At 39.8% G+C, this 14,819-nt stretch overlaps 1 protein-coding gene across 1 annotated transcript; it reads right to left on the reverse strand.

Annotated features, from left to right (window-relative positions):
* Positions 1 to 3,862: 3,862 nt before the first annotated feature.
* On the reverse strand, positions 3,863 to 6,030 carry LOC122648533 (phospholipase A1-Igamma2, chloroplastic-like). Its single transcript, XM_043841747.1, has 2 exons — positions 4,730 to 6,030; positions 3,863 to 4,145 (listed from the first exon to the last, which is right to left on the reverse strand). Exons 1-2 carry the CDS (start codon positions 6,028 to 6,030, stop codon positions 3,905 to 3,907), a joined length of 1,542 nt encoding a protein of 513 aa, XP_043697682.1. The 3' UTR covers positions 3,863 to 3,904.
* Positions 6,031 to 14,819: the final 8,789 nt, after the last annotated feature.

A 14,819-nucleotide genomic window follows, 5' to 3' on the forward strand; every position in this document is an offset into this window, starting at 1 on the left:
GAGGCTGATGTAATTCTTGAAATTAAGATCATCAGAAAAGAAAAGGAGATTATATTATCCCAATCCCATTATGTCGAAAACATACTAAAGAAGTATGATTATTATGATTTATCAGCGGTTAAAACACCTTTGGACATTAATTATTTTTTACAAAAGAATTTGGGGGAACCTGTCTCCCAAAAGAAATATTCACAAATTGTTGGTTCAGTTACATATCTAATGAACTGCACCAGACCAGATATCGCTTTAGCAGTTGGAAAATTGAGTCAATACACTCATAATCCAAGTATAGAGCATTGGCATGCCATGACAAGACTATTACGATATTTAAAGGGAACGATAGACTACGGTCTACACTATAGCGGAAAACCAGCCATGTTAGAGGGCTATTGTGATGTTAACTGGATTTCAGATACCAAAGAAACATTAGCAACTAGTGGATATGTTTTCACACTTGGAGGTGGAGCGATTTCGTGGAAATCGGTAAAGCAATCCTGTGGAACAGGATCCATCATGGAAGCTAAGTTTATAGCTTTGGAGAAAGCAGGGACTGAAGTAGAGTGGCTCAGAACTTTGATGGCAGATATTTCATTGTGGCCAAAACCATTGCCTTCAATATCACTTCATTGTGATAATCAAGCGGCAATAGCTAAAGCTAAGAATAAAGTATACAATGGAAAGAAACGTCATAGCCGCCTAAGACATAATTTTGTAAGGCAGTATATTAATGAAGGGACAATAGCTATTGACTTTGTGAAATCTGAAAGTAATTTAGCTGACGTTTTTACAAAACCGTTGCCTACAAAATTAATACATGATTCATCTAAGGGAATGAGTTTAAGGCCTATGACATAGGTCATGTGATGGACACCCAACCTATGTGAAGAAGTATATTCCTGAATTAGGTTCAAAGGGTACAAACGAAATCACTAGATGATCTGTCTAGTACTACTACATTTTAGCTCATTTTACGTAAATAGGAAAAGTAGTACCACCACAAAGAAAGGAGGATGAGTTTTATAGACTCTTAATCAAGTCGGATCTCATATAATGTGGGGGTGTGTTAACTGTGGTGCACACTATGGACTGACCTAAATAAATGTAAGAGGTGAGGCCGCCTACTGATGAGAATTTTATAGGCGAATTCTCTAAACATCTGTGAGACCAAGATAGGTGACAAGGCCAGTTAAAAATGTCCATCTTTATAAAAGGGATATGATAAACGGTCGACAAGTAAGATGTGGCTAGTGAACTAGTCGTCTACACCGATGAGGAAAGGTTCAAGAAGCCTGACTTCACCCGTACTTTGTAGCGTAGTTCATCAGACCTAGTGTAGGTTCAAATCCTGAAGACACCTACAACGATGTGTCCTACTATGTCTAATATACTTATCACTCATTATGTATCACTATTTTAAAACTTGTGGGGGAATTGTTATATTATTATTTTAAAAAGAGCACTTTTTGAGTCAAAGGCATTAGTTCAAAAAAGCACATTTTATCAAAGTTTCAAATTTGTGACTTTTGTTCATTCCCTCTTGTTTATTTCCCTCCAATATTTTGTTTGAATTTGTTGTGCTCTCTTGTATGTAAAAGGCAATAGTTGAGCTCAAAAATAGTCCCACATTGGTTGTGGGAGAGTTACTTGAGGGGTATATATATAGGATTGTTTCTTTAAGGTGTGAGCCCTTTGGAGAGGTGGTCACCCTACTCTCTAAGGTGTGGGGGGTCCTCGGGGTGCTTTTGAATCACGCGCACGTGCACCGAGCCGAGCCGAGCCGAGCGGAGCCAGGCAGGGCCGTGGCCATGGTCGAGGTCGGGGTTGGGGTCGGGGTCGGGGTGTGGGTGTGGGCAAAACCTTATTTTTAATAAGTAGAAGTTTTACATTTTTGAGTTTTAATTTTTTATTTAAAGCTCGGTTTGGTTCACCCGTGGTTCATGTATAGATACATCTCCTCCCTGTACGTGATGGAAATACGTACTGTCTGTACGTACGTTCACCTATATTTGTATGGATATATTCCTTCATGAAAGGGTACTCCATTACTATATATATACAAAGTCTTGCCTGCATTTTGTACACAACAGAAACGAATTGTCTCTGCAACAGTCCGTTTCAGAGACCAATTTTACTGTATTTTCTTTAGTAGTAGAGGGCTAGTATAGCCGTTTGGTATCCTTCAGCACTCGTATCAGGTTCTGCAACCTATACGTTTAGGAGTTGTTTCATCTTGGATGGTTAGGTGCAAGGTCAACCCCGTTGCAGAAGTGGGGGCATCTAAAACCTTAAGGAGAATATCTGTCAGATACGACTCAACTCATCCTATTCGTGACTATTCCTGTTCGTGCTGTACAAGTTTTCCTCTCTGGTTCGTGTCTCAGTACTGATAACAGGTATTTTACTTATTACTGTATTACAGTTTAGTCTTACAATATATGCCTTGTATAATAGTTCTAATAGAAAATCATCACGAGGAAAACTTTATGAGACGGGTCTTTGTCGGACTTCTTAGACTTACCACTAGCCGATTGCTTCTTTTTCTAGCTTTTCTCAAAGCCCTCACCACTGTCCAGCTCCCCTCTATCTAGCAGCTACCTCAATCATGGTACAAAGGTACAAAGTATGACCTCGTGCGAGGCTGCACTCTATTTGGAAGCTACCAACCAACTATGCTTAAAACTTCCTTTTTATATATGTAGGCTCCAAGGAAAGTTGAATTTATTATTATTTTTTTTGGGAGAAAGTTCTCTGTCCGGGAGTGTGGCCTATGCCAACACTCCCATGAGTCTATCTCTCTCCTCCCCATTTGAAAAGACACCTCTATCCCCCTGTTTAAGGTGGAGAGAGATAGAAACATGGGAGTGTTGGCGTAGGCCACACTCCCGGACAGAAAACTGCTTCCCTTTTTTTTTATCAAAAGAAGGAAGAGAAACGCATCAAAGCAACAGCATATATAACTGTTGAATGGATAAGCTTCTGGCTAGAAGGATGTCATCTCTCAAAGCTTCGGCTTTCATAGATGCAGCTGAATAACTACGTCCAGGTTTACATCTTGCTTCCACAAATATCCCATTGAAATCCCAAATAGTAACACCCCTTCAACCACTGTTAGATTTCTAGGAAGCACAAGAAAATTTAACTCATAAGGAAAAAATCTCTTGTTTTTGCCTCCCACAATGTTTAAACTCAAGACCTCCCTGATGTTGCTTCTTGTAAAGAAAAATGGTAAAAAATCTTTAGTCTTACATTAGTTATGGAAGAAAGTAGAGTGATGGTCAATATTGTGTACTAGGAACTACAAGGCTAGGGTTCCTTGGAAGAAAGACTCACTATGCTCTCTTGTCTCTGGGGGTTTGGGGTTTATTGTCACACACAAACACTAAGGTGAGCCAGGCCTTGTATGTGTTGGTTTTTTTTTTTTTTGGCGGATGAATTTGTATCCGAATTTCTTTTTCCCAATGCCGAATAAGGTTTTTCCAAAGCTGGATGAGCGTTGTCCAACGCGGTGCATTTTTTAGAATGCATTGGATGTCAACAACGGCTAACTTTATTTTTTGTCTTCTCTCTCATCTGGTTATATTTTCTACTTTGGACCAAAACCATGATCAGGTTTTACAAACATTTGACTCGACTTGGGTGACTTGCTTGAGTGAAAACCTGATTTATCAACTATGCTTCTATTTTGAAAATAATCAATGTAGGACTACACAAAAACGCATTTTAAAACTAAAATACATATGATCGAGCTACAAGAACTAAAGACTAAAAAGGAAGAGGGATGGTTTGAAGCTTTTGAAACCACAAAACTCCAACAAAGATGGGTTAAATAAATAACCGGCCTTGAGGGGAATGAGAAGAGAGAGAGAGAGATCTGAGCCATGTATATGTTACACTTCTCTATCAATCAATCAGAAGCTAGACCCAATTGCTTCATGTGATGGTGAATATCAACTGGATGATCTTCAAGTTTTGGCCTTTCAGGTTGTACCCACCTTCCTTCCTCATTCATCACCATCCCCTTGTTCTCGTCTTGCCTCCAATTGGGTGGCACTGCGTGGGTATCTTTCAAGAAATTTGAAGACTTGTTCACTAGAGCAATGTCCCTTTTATTAGAAGCCTTAAATTCCTTGCTTTTTCCATGGAACCTGTTACAATTTTCACAAAGAGGAGGAAGAAGAACTATGAAACTTCCAACTCATGATCTGGTCGTATATATAGAATTTTCAAGAGGATAATTATCACCTCCAATTCCTTCAATTCCTCTAATAGGGAGAGTGGACCTCACCTTGGGCAGTGTTTTCGGTCAGAGGGTAGAGTGGTCATTTTTACCCCCAAAAATTGGAAGAATTGGAGGGAACAACAAATTGAAAGGGATAACGATTCAAAACTATGCATGTAACTGAATTTTTATCCTCTCAATTACACTGCCTGTACTTGACGTCAAGTACATCTAATAGAGGGAGGTGGACCCCACATGGAACCCACATGGGAACAGGTGGGGATAGATCTGAACCCCCCCATGGGGTGTGGGGCCCGCCTTTAGGGTGTGGGACCCACGCCCCATGGAGGGGTCAGATTTGTCCCCACCTATCTCCATGTGGGTAGCTAATCCAGATTCCTCGGGCAGTGTGTTCGGGTAGAGAGTAGAATAGTCATTTCTGCCTCCTTTGTTAGATGTACTTGACGTCAAGTACGGTCACTGTAAGTAAGAGAGAAAAGATTGACTAACCCATCGAGCAAATGCAGGTGAGCCTCCAAGTTATGGAAATTGGGAGGGTTATTGGTGTCCTTCAAGAAAGGAGACTTCTTATGATCGAGCGCTAACTCGACTCCCACGTGCGAGTAAGACCAGGGTAATCCCTCCGCCATCTTCTGCAAGAACTCTGGCACGTGCTCGTTCAAAACCAGGCCAGGAACCTTTGCCACGGTATCGTGAACGTTCACCACCCTCAACACCTTCACCCCAAGACCCTCGAGCCGCTCCTTGAACCGTACGTTTCCAACCCTAGGCCCAGCGAAAGAGAACACACTGATCGGTACGGATTGACCGTCCGCCGTCAGATGTGAAACGTTTTCCCCGATATCGAACCCACTCAGTACCGCCAGTGCAGCACCCAAACTATGCCCCGTGATAGTGATGCTCAGTTCTTCCTTTGGGTACCGTTGGATCAATCTCCTCACCTCCGTCAAGATCTGCTCTCTGGCAGAGTACTTACAGAACCGGCAGTTCTCGTCCTTGTCGGTGTAGAGTTCGAGGAATCCCGATTCGACCTTGACCGTCGGATCGGGACAAGGAATCTTATCGGCTGAGAGTGGTTTGAGGTAATCCATTAGATCGGCGATCCACTCGAGCTTTGTCACCGTTCCTCTCCATGCGATAGTTATGTCGCGACGCCCTAGCCGTACCGAGGTTTCGTCGTTGGATACGGCAACGTATCCGATCCAGTTAGCGTTACGAGACCAGATCGGATCGTCTGGATCGACCCGTTGGGTCCTGGAGAAATTTGGGAGATTAATGTTGGCAGTTGCATAGATGTAGCGAGACACTTCGTAGCCTAAACTCTTCATTCCAAGGCTTTCGAAGAATCTACGACGATTGAATCTGCAGCTACCGCAGTACTTGGAGTAAGGATCAAAATCGAAAGAATCGTAACAGGCTTGAGCCATCTCGCCGTATCGTATCAGTTCGGAACGCAGGAAAGGATCCATAGGGTCAAGCATGTCATTCCAATTGTCCTCGCCGTGGATCTTACGCCAACACTCTGCAAGTTTCCTCGCATCACTCTCTTCCTTTGACACCTTCTCTTGTTGTTCTTCTTTTTCGAGATCGGTGATGATCGACGCCATCATGGACTCATTTGTCTGAGACAGGGCACGAGTGACTACTACCACTGGTAGTGTTCTTCTTCTTGTTCCAAGCTCTAACGTATTGTTATTGTTCTGGCAGAGGAGTGGTTTTTTGAATGGGAAAGCATTGGTGAAGTGTCCCTTCAGTGACGAAACCTTCACGGGGAGAGGAATGGCGGCCATTGAAGATGGAAGTTTTGAAGCCGGAAAGCGGTGGAGGTTTACTGGAGATCCAATAAAGAAGGGGAATATTTATATAGTAGAGCTGAAGCCTTGGTTAATTTGGTTGTTGGTATCTATCTCCCAGCTGTTGTTCAGATGGAATCCATTTTATGGGACCCACATGGATGGATTTCATGTAAACAGTTGGGAGCCAATCTCCTAGGTCAACGTGAGCCCAATTCCAAAAATATATAATAAGTGCATATGTGTTTTTAAAAAGGTGATGGTTAGTTGTACTTAAGTCTTCGAGTCCACACCATCCATGGGCTGTGGAACCACACCAAATCCCGGATTCGGCTCCTGTCAATCCGGGCAGCGTGCAATCATGTGCAACACTTGAGTGAGGCACTATGTATTTACCGCTTTACCTTTTTTCCAACGCCTTACCCAAATAGGAGTAAGGTGGTAAATGTACACCACCTCACTCAGGTGCTGCACATGGCTGCACACTGCCCAGATTGACCGGATCTTTTTTCCCAAATCCCACTCTCAATGGAGAGGATCTTTTCACTATTTCTTATATTATCCTACGGTAAGACCATCAGAAATAAAAAAAAACAAAATGATTGAAAAATCCCCAAAAAAAACCCTTACCCAGTTGGGAATTCCCATGAAATGCTTAGTTGTACTGATCCATGGTTCAAGGAATCAGTATCATTGATTTGTATTATTATTGGTGGAAATCGAAATTGATTTCTGATCGATACGATAATGATTCAGGGGTATTGGCCAAAGGTAAAAATATAAATAAAATCAATTTTTATCAAAATTTAATGGTAAAAATGTTCAATTCGGACCAATCCAAATTAGTATCGTATCAATATCGATCAAGACCAATACCAATCGCAATACTGATTACTAAAACCAAACTTGGGAACATGGTTCAAGGAATTGGTATCGGATCTATCCGATTCATATCTGTATTAATATCGATTCTTGACCGTGATGATATCGATCCCAAGGTGTTGACCAAAGGTAAAATATAAATAAAATCAGTTTTTATTCAAATTTAGAGTTAAAATTGTCTGGTACAGGCCGATCTGGATTGGTATCGTATCGGTATTAACCAATCTGGATACCGATTACTAAAACCCTGGTTGAGAACGCAAATGTCAAGGTCCTCCTTGCCCCCAGCCGGCCAGCCCCAGGGAGAGAGATGTTGGGACTTGTATAACATGCACCGCAACACTACAATTAAACAGTTGAACATATCTCAAGTGGAGATCACTCTTGAATCAGACGAATAAGATCTTATCTTACTCAGTTGCGATCTAATACCACCAATAGGATCAGTTTGACCAATGAATTTTAACCCAGTGAACACATAACACGTGTAAGTTAGAAGCCATATCTGTGACGTATACACCCTTAATTATTGCTACATACTTCGACTTAGCTGGCGGGAAAAATTTCTATGGAATTAAGAAACAGGAATCGCATATTATTCACGCGCGAAATTCTAAGGGTTGACTTGAGGCTTCAGGCTTAGTCCGGTTCGGTCCATATTTCACCATTAGTATTTATATTTTATAATTTTTGTTTAATATCTAATTATCTACTGGTTTATGAAAGGAAAAAAGATTAATTATCAATAAAACAAAAGTATTTACAATTTTAAGTTTTGGACTAATTTTAACTCTAAAAAAATAATAATAGTCAATTGACTACGAAATAAACCAATACCCAAGATGAACATAGGGATTATCATCTGATCCCAGGAACCGTTAAAATCGGAAAAAATGACCAAGACTGGATTACCATTTCATAAAATATGACGAATGATGTCATACAAAAGAAAAACAACTTAGGAAGCTGTGTTCTTTGAATTATCTCCACTCATACCTAACAACAGCAATGTATAGATTATTATTTCAATAGAAATCTTTATGCACAAAACACCAAATTGATGATGACAAATGACGAATTATTATAATAGTAGTTTGCTATTTTTAAACTCTCTTTCTTTCTCTTTTTCTACGTAAACAAAATCTAAATATAAAGAATTATGTGAAAGTTGTAGACATCAAAATTAATTCAAGTCTAACATAACTTTTCACATGAGATGATAGTATATACATTGACACATTGGAACGTCTACCGTTTTTCTAGAGCAACTCCTATTGTCCTTGTTTTGGGCTCTACATTATAATAATATTTGGACCCGCTTAAGAACCAGAACCGGACCACCCATGACTTAATGGTCTTACATCTTAGATTTGGAACCGGTGAGCTTATTGGTCCGGATATGGTCTTGATATCTTAGAGCCGGAACCGCTAGAGAACTGGACCAATTGACACCCCTAGGAGGGGCTGGACGATTGGAAGGAATTCCCCCACACAAAGAAAAGAAAATTTCCTTATCTACCCACCCACTTGACCTCCTCTTGTCTTTAAACTCTTCAATGCTACACTATTCAAACTTTGCAAACGTAAGAGATATGGGAGAGAGAAAAGTTTGTTGATAAAGAAAGGATTTCTACATATGTTTTCATTTACCCATTCAAACGAAAATAAAAGAAGAAAAGGAGAAGAAGAGGGAGAGAGAGGAAAGAACGGGAAGAAGGGGAAAACAAGGGGATTCTGTGAAGATTAAGAGTTGCAAGATTTGTGAAGGAAAAGAGAGAGTAAGAGCGATTTTATTTGGAGTTCGTTGAATGGGAAGAGTTTGATTAAGAAGAGAAAAATAGAGGATTTAATGGTGTTGTGAAGATTTAAAGTGTGATTTGGTACAAGCGAAGGAGCAAGAGAGTTGGAGTTTGGAACTTGAAAGATCTAGCTTGAGAGGTGTAGATTCTCTTCATAAGGTAAGTTCCTAAAACTTTGATTAAAGCTTTTCTTTTGGTTTTGTTTTGGGAAAATTTTTGGGTCAAGTGTTCTAGCTAAATGGGCCATGGAAGTGGGCTCATATTGGGTCTTAGATAAATACAAGTAATATATATTGCTGAAATGGAAAAAAAATTTTATGCCCTTAAATGTAGGAAAACTCAATATGATACACATGCATGTTGGAAAGGATTTTCATGTAATTTTTTGTTGGGTCAAGTTGATTAAAGCCATTGGATTAGGGACTTGTGATATGCTATTGTGGGCTTATGTTGATATAAGCTTGTTAGAAGCTTTACACATGATTTATGTACTATTATGGGCCTTACCTTATACTCATAATGATGCTGAAATGGGCATTAAAGAAATGAAATTAACTAGAAATCAGTTTTATTGGGTAAAATAGTACTTGTATGATATTAAGTTCTATATAATAAGGTACTGTTATAGGCTTAAAATACTTATATTAGGCCAATCATGATGAGATGGGCCTAATATGTTAAGTATAATCCCATCATATGATACATAAAAATGTAATTGGGTAACATGAAGATGGGATTCTTAGATTAGACCCATTGTATGGGCTAATATAACCTAGGCTATAAGAACTTAAATCTAGAAGAATTCATGGGGAAACACAATTATGAAATTAAGTAAATGGGCTTAGGTTTATTAAATCAAAGATTTTTTTTTTTTTTTGGAGACAGGAGGGGTATCCGACTTTAGGCCAACTAAATCCCCTCTGGGCTCGTACATGACCCCCGCGCCACGCACGAACCGGGAGCTTCTGGACCCTAGTGAGCCTCAGGCGGGTGGCCCCGAGATATCATGCAGCGGCGAAGGTTTGATCACGAGACCTCGCTTCCTAAGGTGGAGTCTCATGTCCCCTCCAAGCCAGCTGCGCTAACCCCTTGAGGTTATTAAATCAAACATTTGAAAGTAAAGTAAGTTAAACTAAGTACTTGAACTCAAGATTAGTTTAATAGAAAGATATAATTTAAGAAATTATTTAAATTGACTTATGGACTTAAGTAAAACTATTTTGAACTTTGGAACAAAGAAAAAGAGAAAAACAAAAACAAAAAAAAAAGAAAATAAGTATATATAGATATGAAACTATGAAAGTAATAAATTAAGAATGTACCTTAGACTAAGTTTATTTATATATAAATCCATGTTGAAATAATCTAGAAATTACTAGATTCAAGGTGTTGAAATTTGTATTACAAGTAAGGGATCTTGGAACAAATGTCATAGTTGTATGCTGTCCAGTAAATAGAAATGCCAGTAATAGGGCTGAAATAATGAACGTTGAGGAGAATCAAAACCGAAGAAGTTGGTAGTATACACAATGAACCAAAAACTTAAATTTAGGATTGTCTACATACTTGAATCATTAAAAATTGAAGTAATAAAAAGTTTAGATTATAAATAAAGGAAGGCATACCCATATAGGTCACATGGACAAATTCGTAAGAAACGAAATGGAAAGGGGCATCATAGATCATACAGACATAGAGAAAGGTGAGTGGAATATCAGCATATCATTGAGTTTTACTGCATTTTATGAATTGACATGCTTTCCTAACATCATGTTTTATGCTTATATGAAATTGAATATATTATATGTCTTAGAATGTTTTAAATGATATATAAATACATGATCTTATTTATGATGAGATTTTAAGGTAAATATGAATTACATGAATGAAAGAAAGAAATATTATGGACTCATGGAAATAAAATGAAATGCAACAAAAAGAATTGAATGGTAAAGAACTAAAGACCCTAGGTGACTACCACCCCTTTCCAGTAGGGGGTTAGGTATTGGATGAGGTGTAAAGAGACTAGGGTGTGATCCTTCTTGGGATTATGATGCCCGGAATCAAGAGTAGATCATGCCTAATGTGACAGACGTCCTCCCCAGGGTTATTATGCCCATAACCAGGAATAGACATAGTATATTCTGAGATAGCTCTTCCTAGGGTTACGATGCTCGGAATTAGGAGTAGACTATCCCTTATACATCGATGAGATTAGTCCCTCACAGATTACGATGCCTGGAATCAAGGGTAGACTTTCTATTGTTCACTAATATAGCGGTCCTCCCCAGGATTACAATGCTTGGAATTAGGAGTAGACCTTACGTTCATGGTAGTTATGATGACCTCATTTTCTACGCATGAATGGTAGTTCACAATGATGACCGGATCGAATTATTTAAACGATATACTTTAAGAATTAAAAGATGTAAGATATTTCTATGAGTATGTCTTCATTATTATTTTCAAATGCCACACATGATTATATATCTATGATCATATGGGTAATATATTCAGATTTTATCATTCATATTTCTTGCATCATGACATGATTGTATTATTCTCACGGACTAGTTGAGCTAACTCGTCAATATTTTACAGTTACAAAGCAGATTTGTTATGTATGTCTCGAATTCTCGAATAATGACCCCCTCCGACATTTTTTGTGGTGACCCGAATGAAACTTTTTCTGAGATCTGTGATGGTAGTGGAGGGCTTGGGCTCGGAGCCCATCATTGATCTCATTGGGGGTGCGGGGCCGAAGCCCCCGCTGTACGGTTCGACCCGACCCGGATCCGATGGAGGAGTATTTATGTTACACCTGCACCCGAGATCCTATTTGTTTATTATTTATCATTGTGGTGAGTAGACTATGCTGCCTTGTTTGCCGGTGTGTCTTTCGCCGAGATGGTCAAAGGGTAGGTTACTAAACCTATTTTATTGCTTGTTTACTTCCTCTCGAAGTCCTTGAGGTGTGGGCCCGAGCCCGGATCTTTTGGATACTTTATCTGTCCTTTCTATTACATAGGATGCAGGGTCCTATGTGCATCCGACCCTGTATCCGATGCTGTTGTCGTGGCTATTTTGAGTGAGACCTTATGTGGGGCCCACATGCCCTTTATCGAGGATGTTGTTGGTGCCTTGTCATGGTTGACTACTACCCTAGCCTCCCTTTTATTTTGGTGACCTCTTAAGTGGGCCATTGGGCCTAAGTCATGCTTGAAATAGGTTAATGTACTTTAGACATTAAATGACCTTAGCTAAACAAGACCCAAGCTTTATTCTAAAATGAAGCCCATTGGGCCCAAGTTGTGTCGTAATGGTGTTTAATTGAGTTTAGGTGAGTAATGAATTTAGATGGATAATATGTTTGTGGTTCATTAAGAGACCCTACCCAAACAACACCTAAGTGGATATTTAAACTACCCTACCCAAACAGACCCTAGATTTATAGCTAAGAGGCCCTAGCCAAATAGGCCTTAGTAAGGCACATCTATAGATATGAGAGGTAGGGCTATTCCTTAGTCTTTCTCATTTTTTATCCTAACCTAATCGTGAAAGGAGAGGAGAGCTTTGAAGAGAGGAGGAGAAGAAGGAGAAGAAGGAGAAGAAGGAGGAGAAGAAGGTGTTATACCCGCACCCTGGATCATAATTAATTATTGTTTCTTCCTTACGACGTGTAGTTATCACTGTCACGTATGCTGGTGAGTTGTTCTCACTGGTGGTCAAACTCAGCTACAAAATTATTGATCACAGTACGAATTTGCCTGTGGAAGAAACTATTCGGGGTCATGGGTGACGCACCATGACAAGAAAATAGTAAGTGTTAGCCCTTAATTTTATTTATTTATCATTTTTCTCGATGCCCTCGAAGTGCGGGTCAAGGTTTGGACCGTCCGGACTATTTTAATTGAGTTGGCAATAATTCACTTATGGGCCCCACTTGCCTTGGGGAAACATGTGAAGAGCAATTACACCCATATCATGTGAGCTCATCTTTAATTAGGTTCTTTCCTAATTATAACTAGTGGGCAGGCCCATTAGCTTAAGAGGCCCATTGGGCTTAAGTGACAATTTAACCTAAGGGTCCATCTAACTCTATTTGACCCAAGGTTGGGTATTCTTTTTTCTTACCCAAATAGAACTAATTGGTCAACCCATTAAGCCCTCTTAACCCATTTAGCTCTTAACCCATTTGACTTAAGGGACCCAAGTCACTTTCTATAAATAAGACAAAAGGGGGGGAGAAGCATTCTTTCTCTTTACTTCTCCCATCTAACCTAAATCGTGGAGGAGAGAAAGAGGAGAGAAAGGAGAAAGAAGAAAGAAGAAAGAAGGGAAGACGAAAGAAGGAAGGAGAAAAGGAGGAAGAAGAATGGAAAAGCTTGGCTGAAGGCTTGGAACCTCACCTTGTGGAGCCCTCTACGTGGAGCTTTTCTATATCGGGGGTAGGTCAGTCATTAAAACCCACCTCTCTTCTTCTATTTTGGGTTTTGGGGTTTGGAAAATGGGAGAGATTCGACCTAGGGTTCTCTTGGAACCCAAGGAATCGATGAAACCTCTAAACCTAGACTATGGTGGAGTTATTTCACTCCATTACAAGCTCTAAGCCTAAGCAATCTCTTTCCATTTGAGAAATTTAAGGTTTCTACCCTATTATGTCCTATATTAGGTTCTCTTTGCTTTCCCTCTTAAATCCTTGGGATTACATGGACCTAATGAGGTCTTAGAACCCTAATGGACCTAGGAGGAAGCTTCTTTAAAGCCTCTTTACCTTTAAACCCCTTGGGAAAGGAACCCCTGATAAGAAACTTTTCAAATTTTAATTCTGCAAGTATGTGGTTTTACATGCGATTTCAAGACCTACGAGAAACCACCCTTGCAACCACCCCCTGAATAAGCCCCTGTTACAGTCGGTTTTAGGTGCAGTTTCATGTTTTGAGATAAACCACCTGTAAAACCACCCTTGACAGAGACCTTCCTAAGCCCCTGGTTAGATAGGATTTACATGTGGTTGCAAGAATTGGGCATGAGACCACCCATAAAATCACCCTGCCTCTGAAACCTTATACTTAAATGATTTATGGGAGACCTTTTGGGGATCCGTCCTTTTACTTAATTAACCATGTTTTCACTCTTTATTTAGGTTTAAAGTTTTCGTGTTACGACGTGTTACTTAATTGCGGCGACAACTCATAACATCGAAACATAACTTATATGTGAGTGGGTTTGATTGTTTGGGCTTGATATTATTATTGCATTGTATATTATGTCATCATTATAAAATATTAAGCATGCTTGCGCATATTGCATATTTTTATAAATGATTATTATGATGTTGATTGGAGATGCTTTACTTTGATGGGTCTCGGTGCCGGTACCGGAACCCCGGATACTATATACATTTATGAAGTAATTATGTTGAATGTCATGTTGAATTGTATACGATGTGCCGTGCTGATAATCGGACACTAAACCAGATGAAAAGTTTATGCGCCCGAATTACCTCTCGGGACGATAGGACTTGCATATAGTATATCTGCGGCTAGGATTTTACACCCTTATGCTACGACCCTTACCAACAGGGATTTAGGTGTTGGGTAATCAGTACACCGGATTCTATGGAGGTGGGAGAGGTCAGTCATGGTAGTATTGGTTATCAGGGGTCTGCCACTGAGTGGTCTTGGAGGCTTCAATCGGCGTAGGTCCCAGGTGACAATTGAGGTTTCATTGTGGCCATAAGTTAAGTAACCCACAGTGTCTCCCGAGTTGTCACAGTAGCATATACCTCTGACTTAGTTGTGATGTTAGGTGGAAAATTTATTTAACATATGCATGCATCATTGGACTATGTGAATTGTGTGTTTGTGTATCCCCATCCCCTCACTGGCTCAGTGGAGCTAACCCCCTCGTGTACATATTTTTTTTAGATTATGATGCAGGTACGAAGGAGCCGAAAGCTGTGTTAGAGGAACATGGCAACGGGTGTCCTTGTGACGATTGTGCCTACGGGTCATAAGAATTCTAGGGACTTGTTCTCTTTTTATTTATTTTAGGGCCTAGGCCCATATATAAATATTTATTGTTATACCCTTGTTGATAGTT

Source organism: Telopea speciosissima, chromosome 1, assembly GCF_018873765.1.
Source record: "Telopea speciosissima isolate NSW1024214 ecotype Mountain lineage chromosome 1, Tspe_v1, whole genome shotgun sequence".
Taxonomy (NCBI): domain Eukaryota; kingdom Viridiplantae; phylum Streptophyta; class Magnoliopsida; order Proteales; family Proteaceae; genus Telopea; species Telopea speciosissima.

Bases quoted from the DNA above. Each gene is read 5' to 3' on its own strand.
- LOC122648533 (XM_043841747.1), bottom strand. From the start codon at position 6,030: ATGGCCGCCATTCCTCTCCCCGTGAAGGTTTCGTCACTGAAGGGACAC. The intron at 4,146-4,729 runs GTTAGTCAATCT...AAATTGTAACAG, and splicing joins CACCTGCATTTGCTCGATGG to GTTCCATGGAAAAAGCAAGG.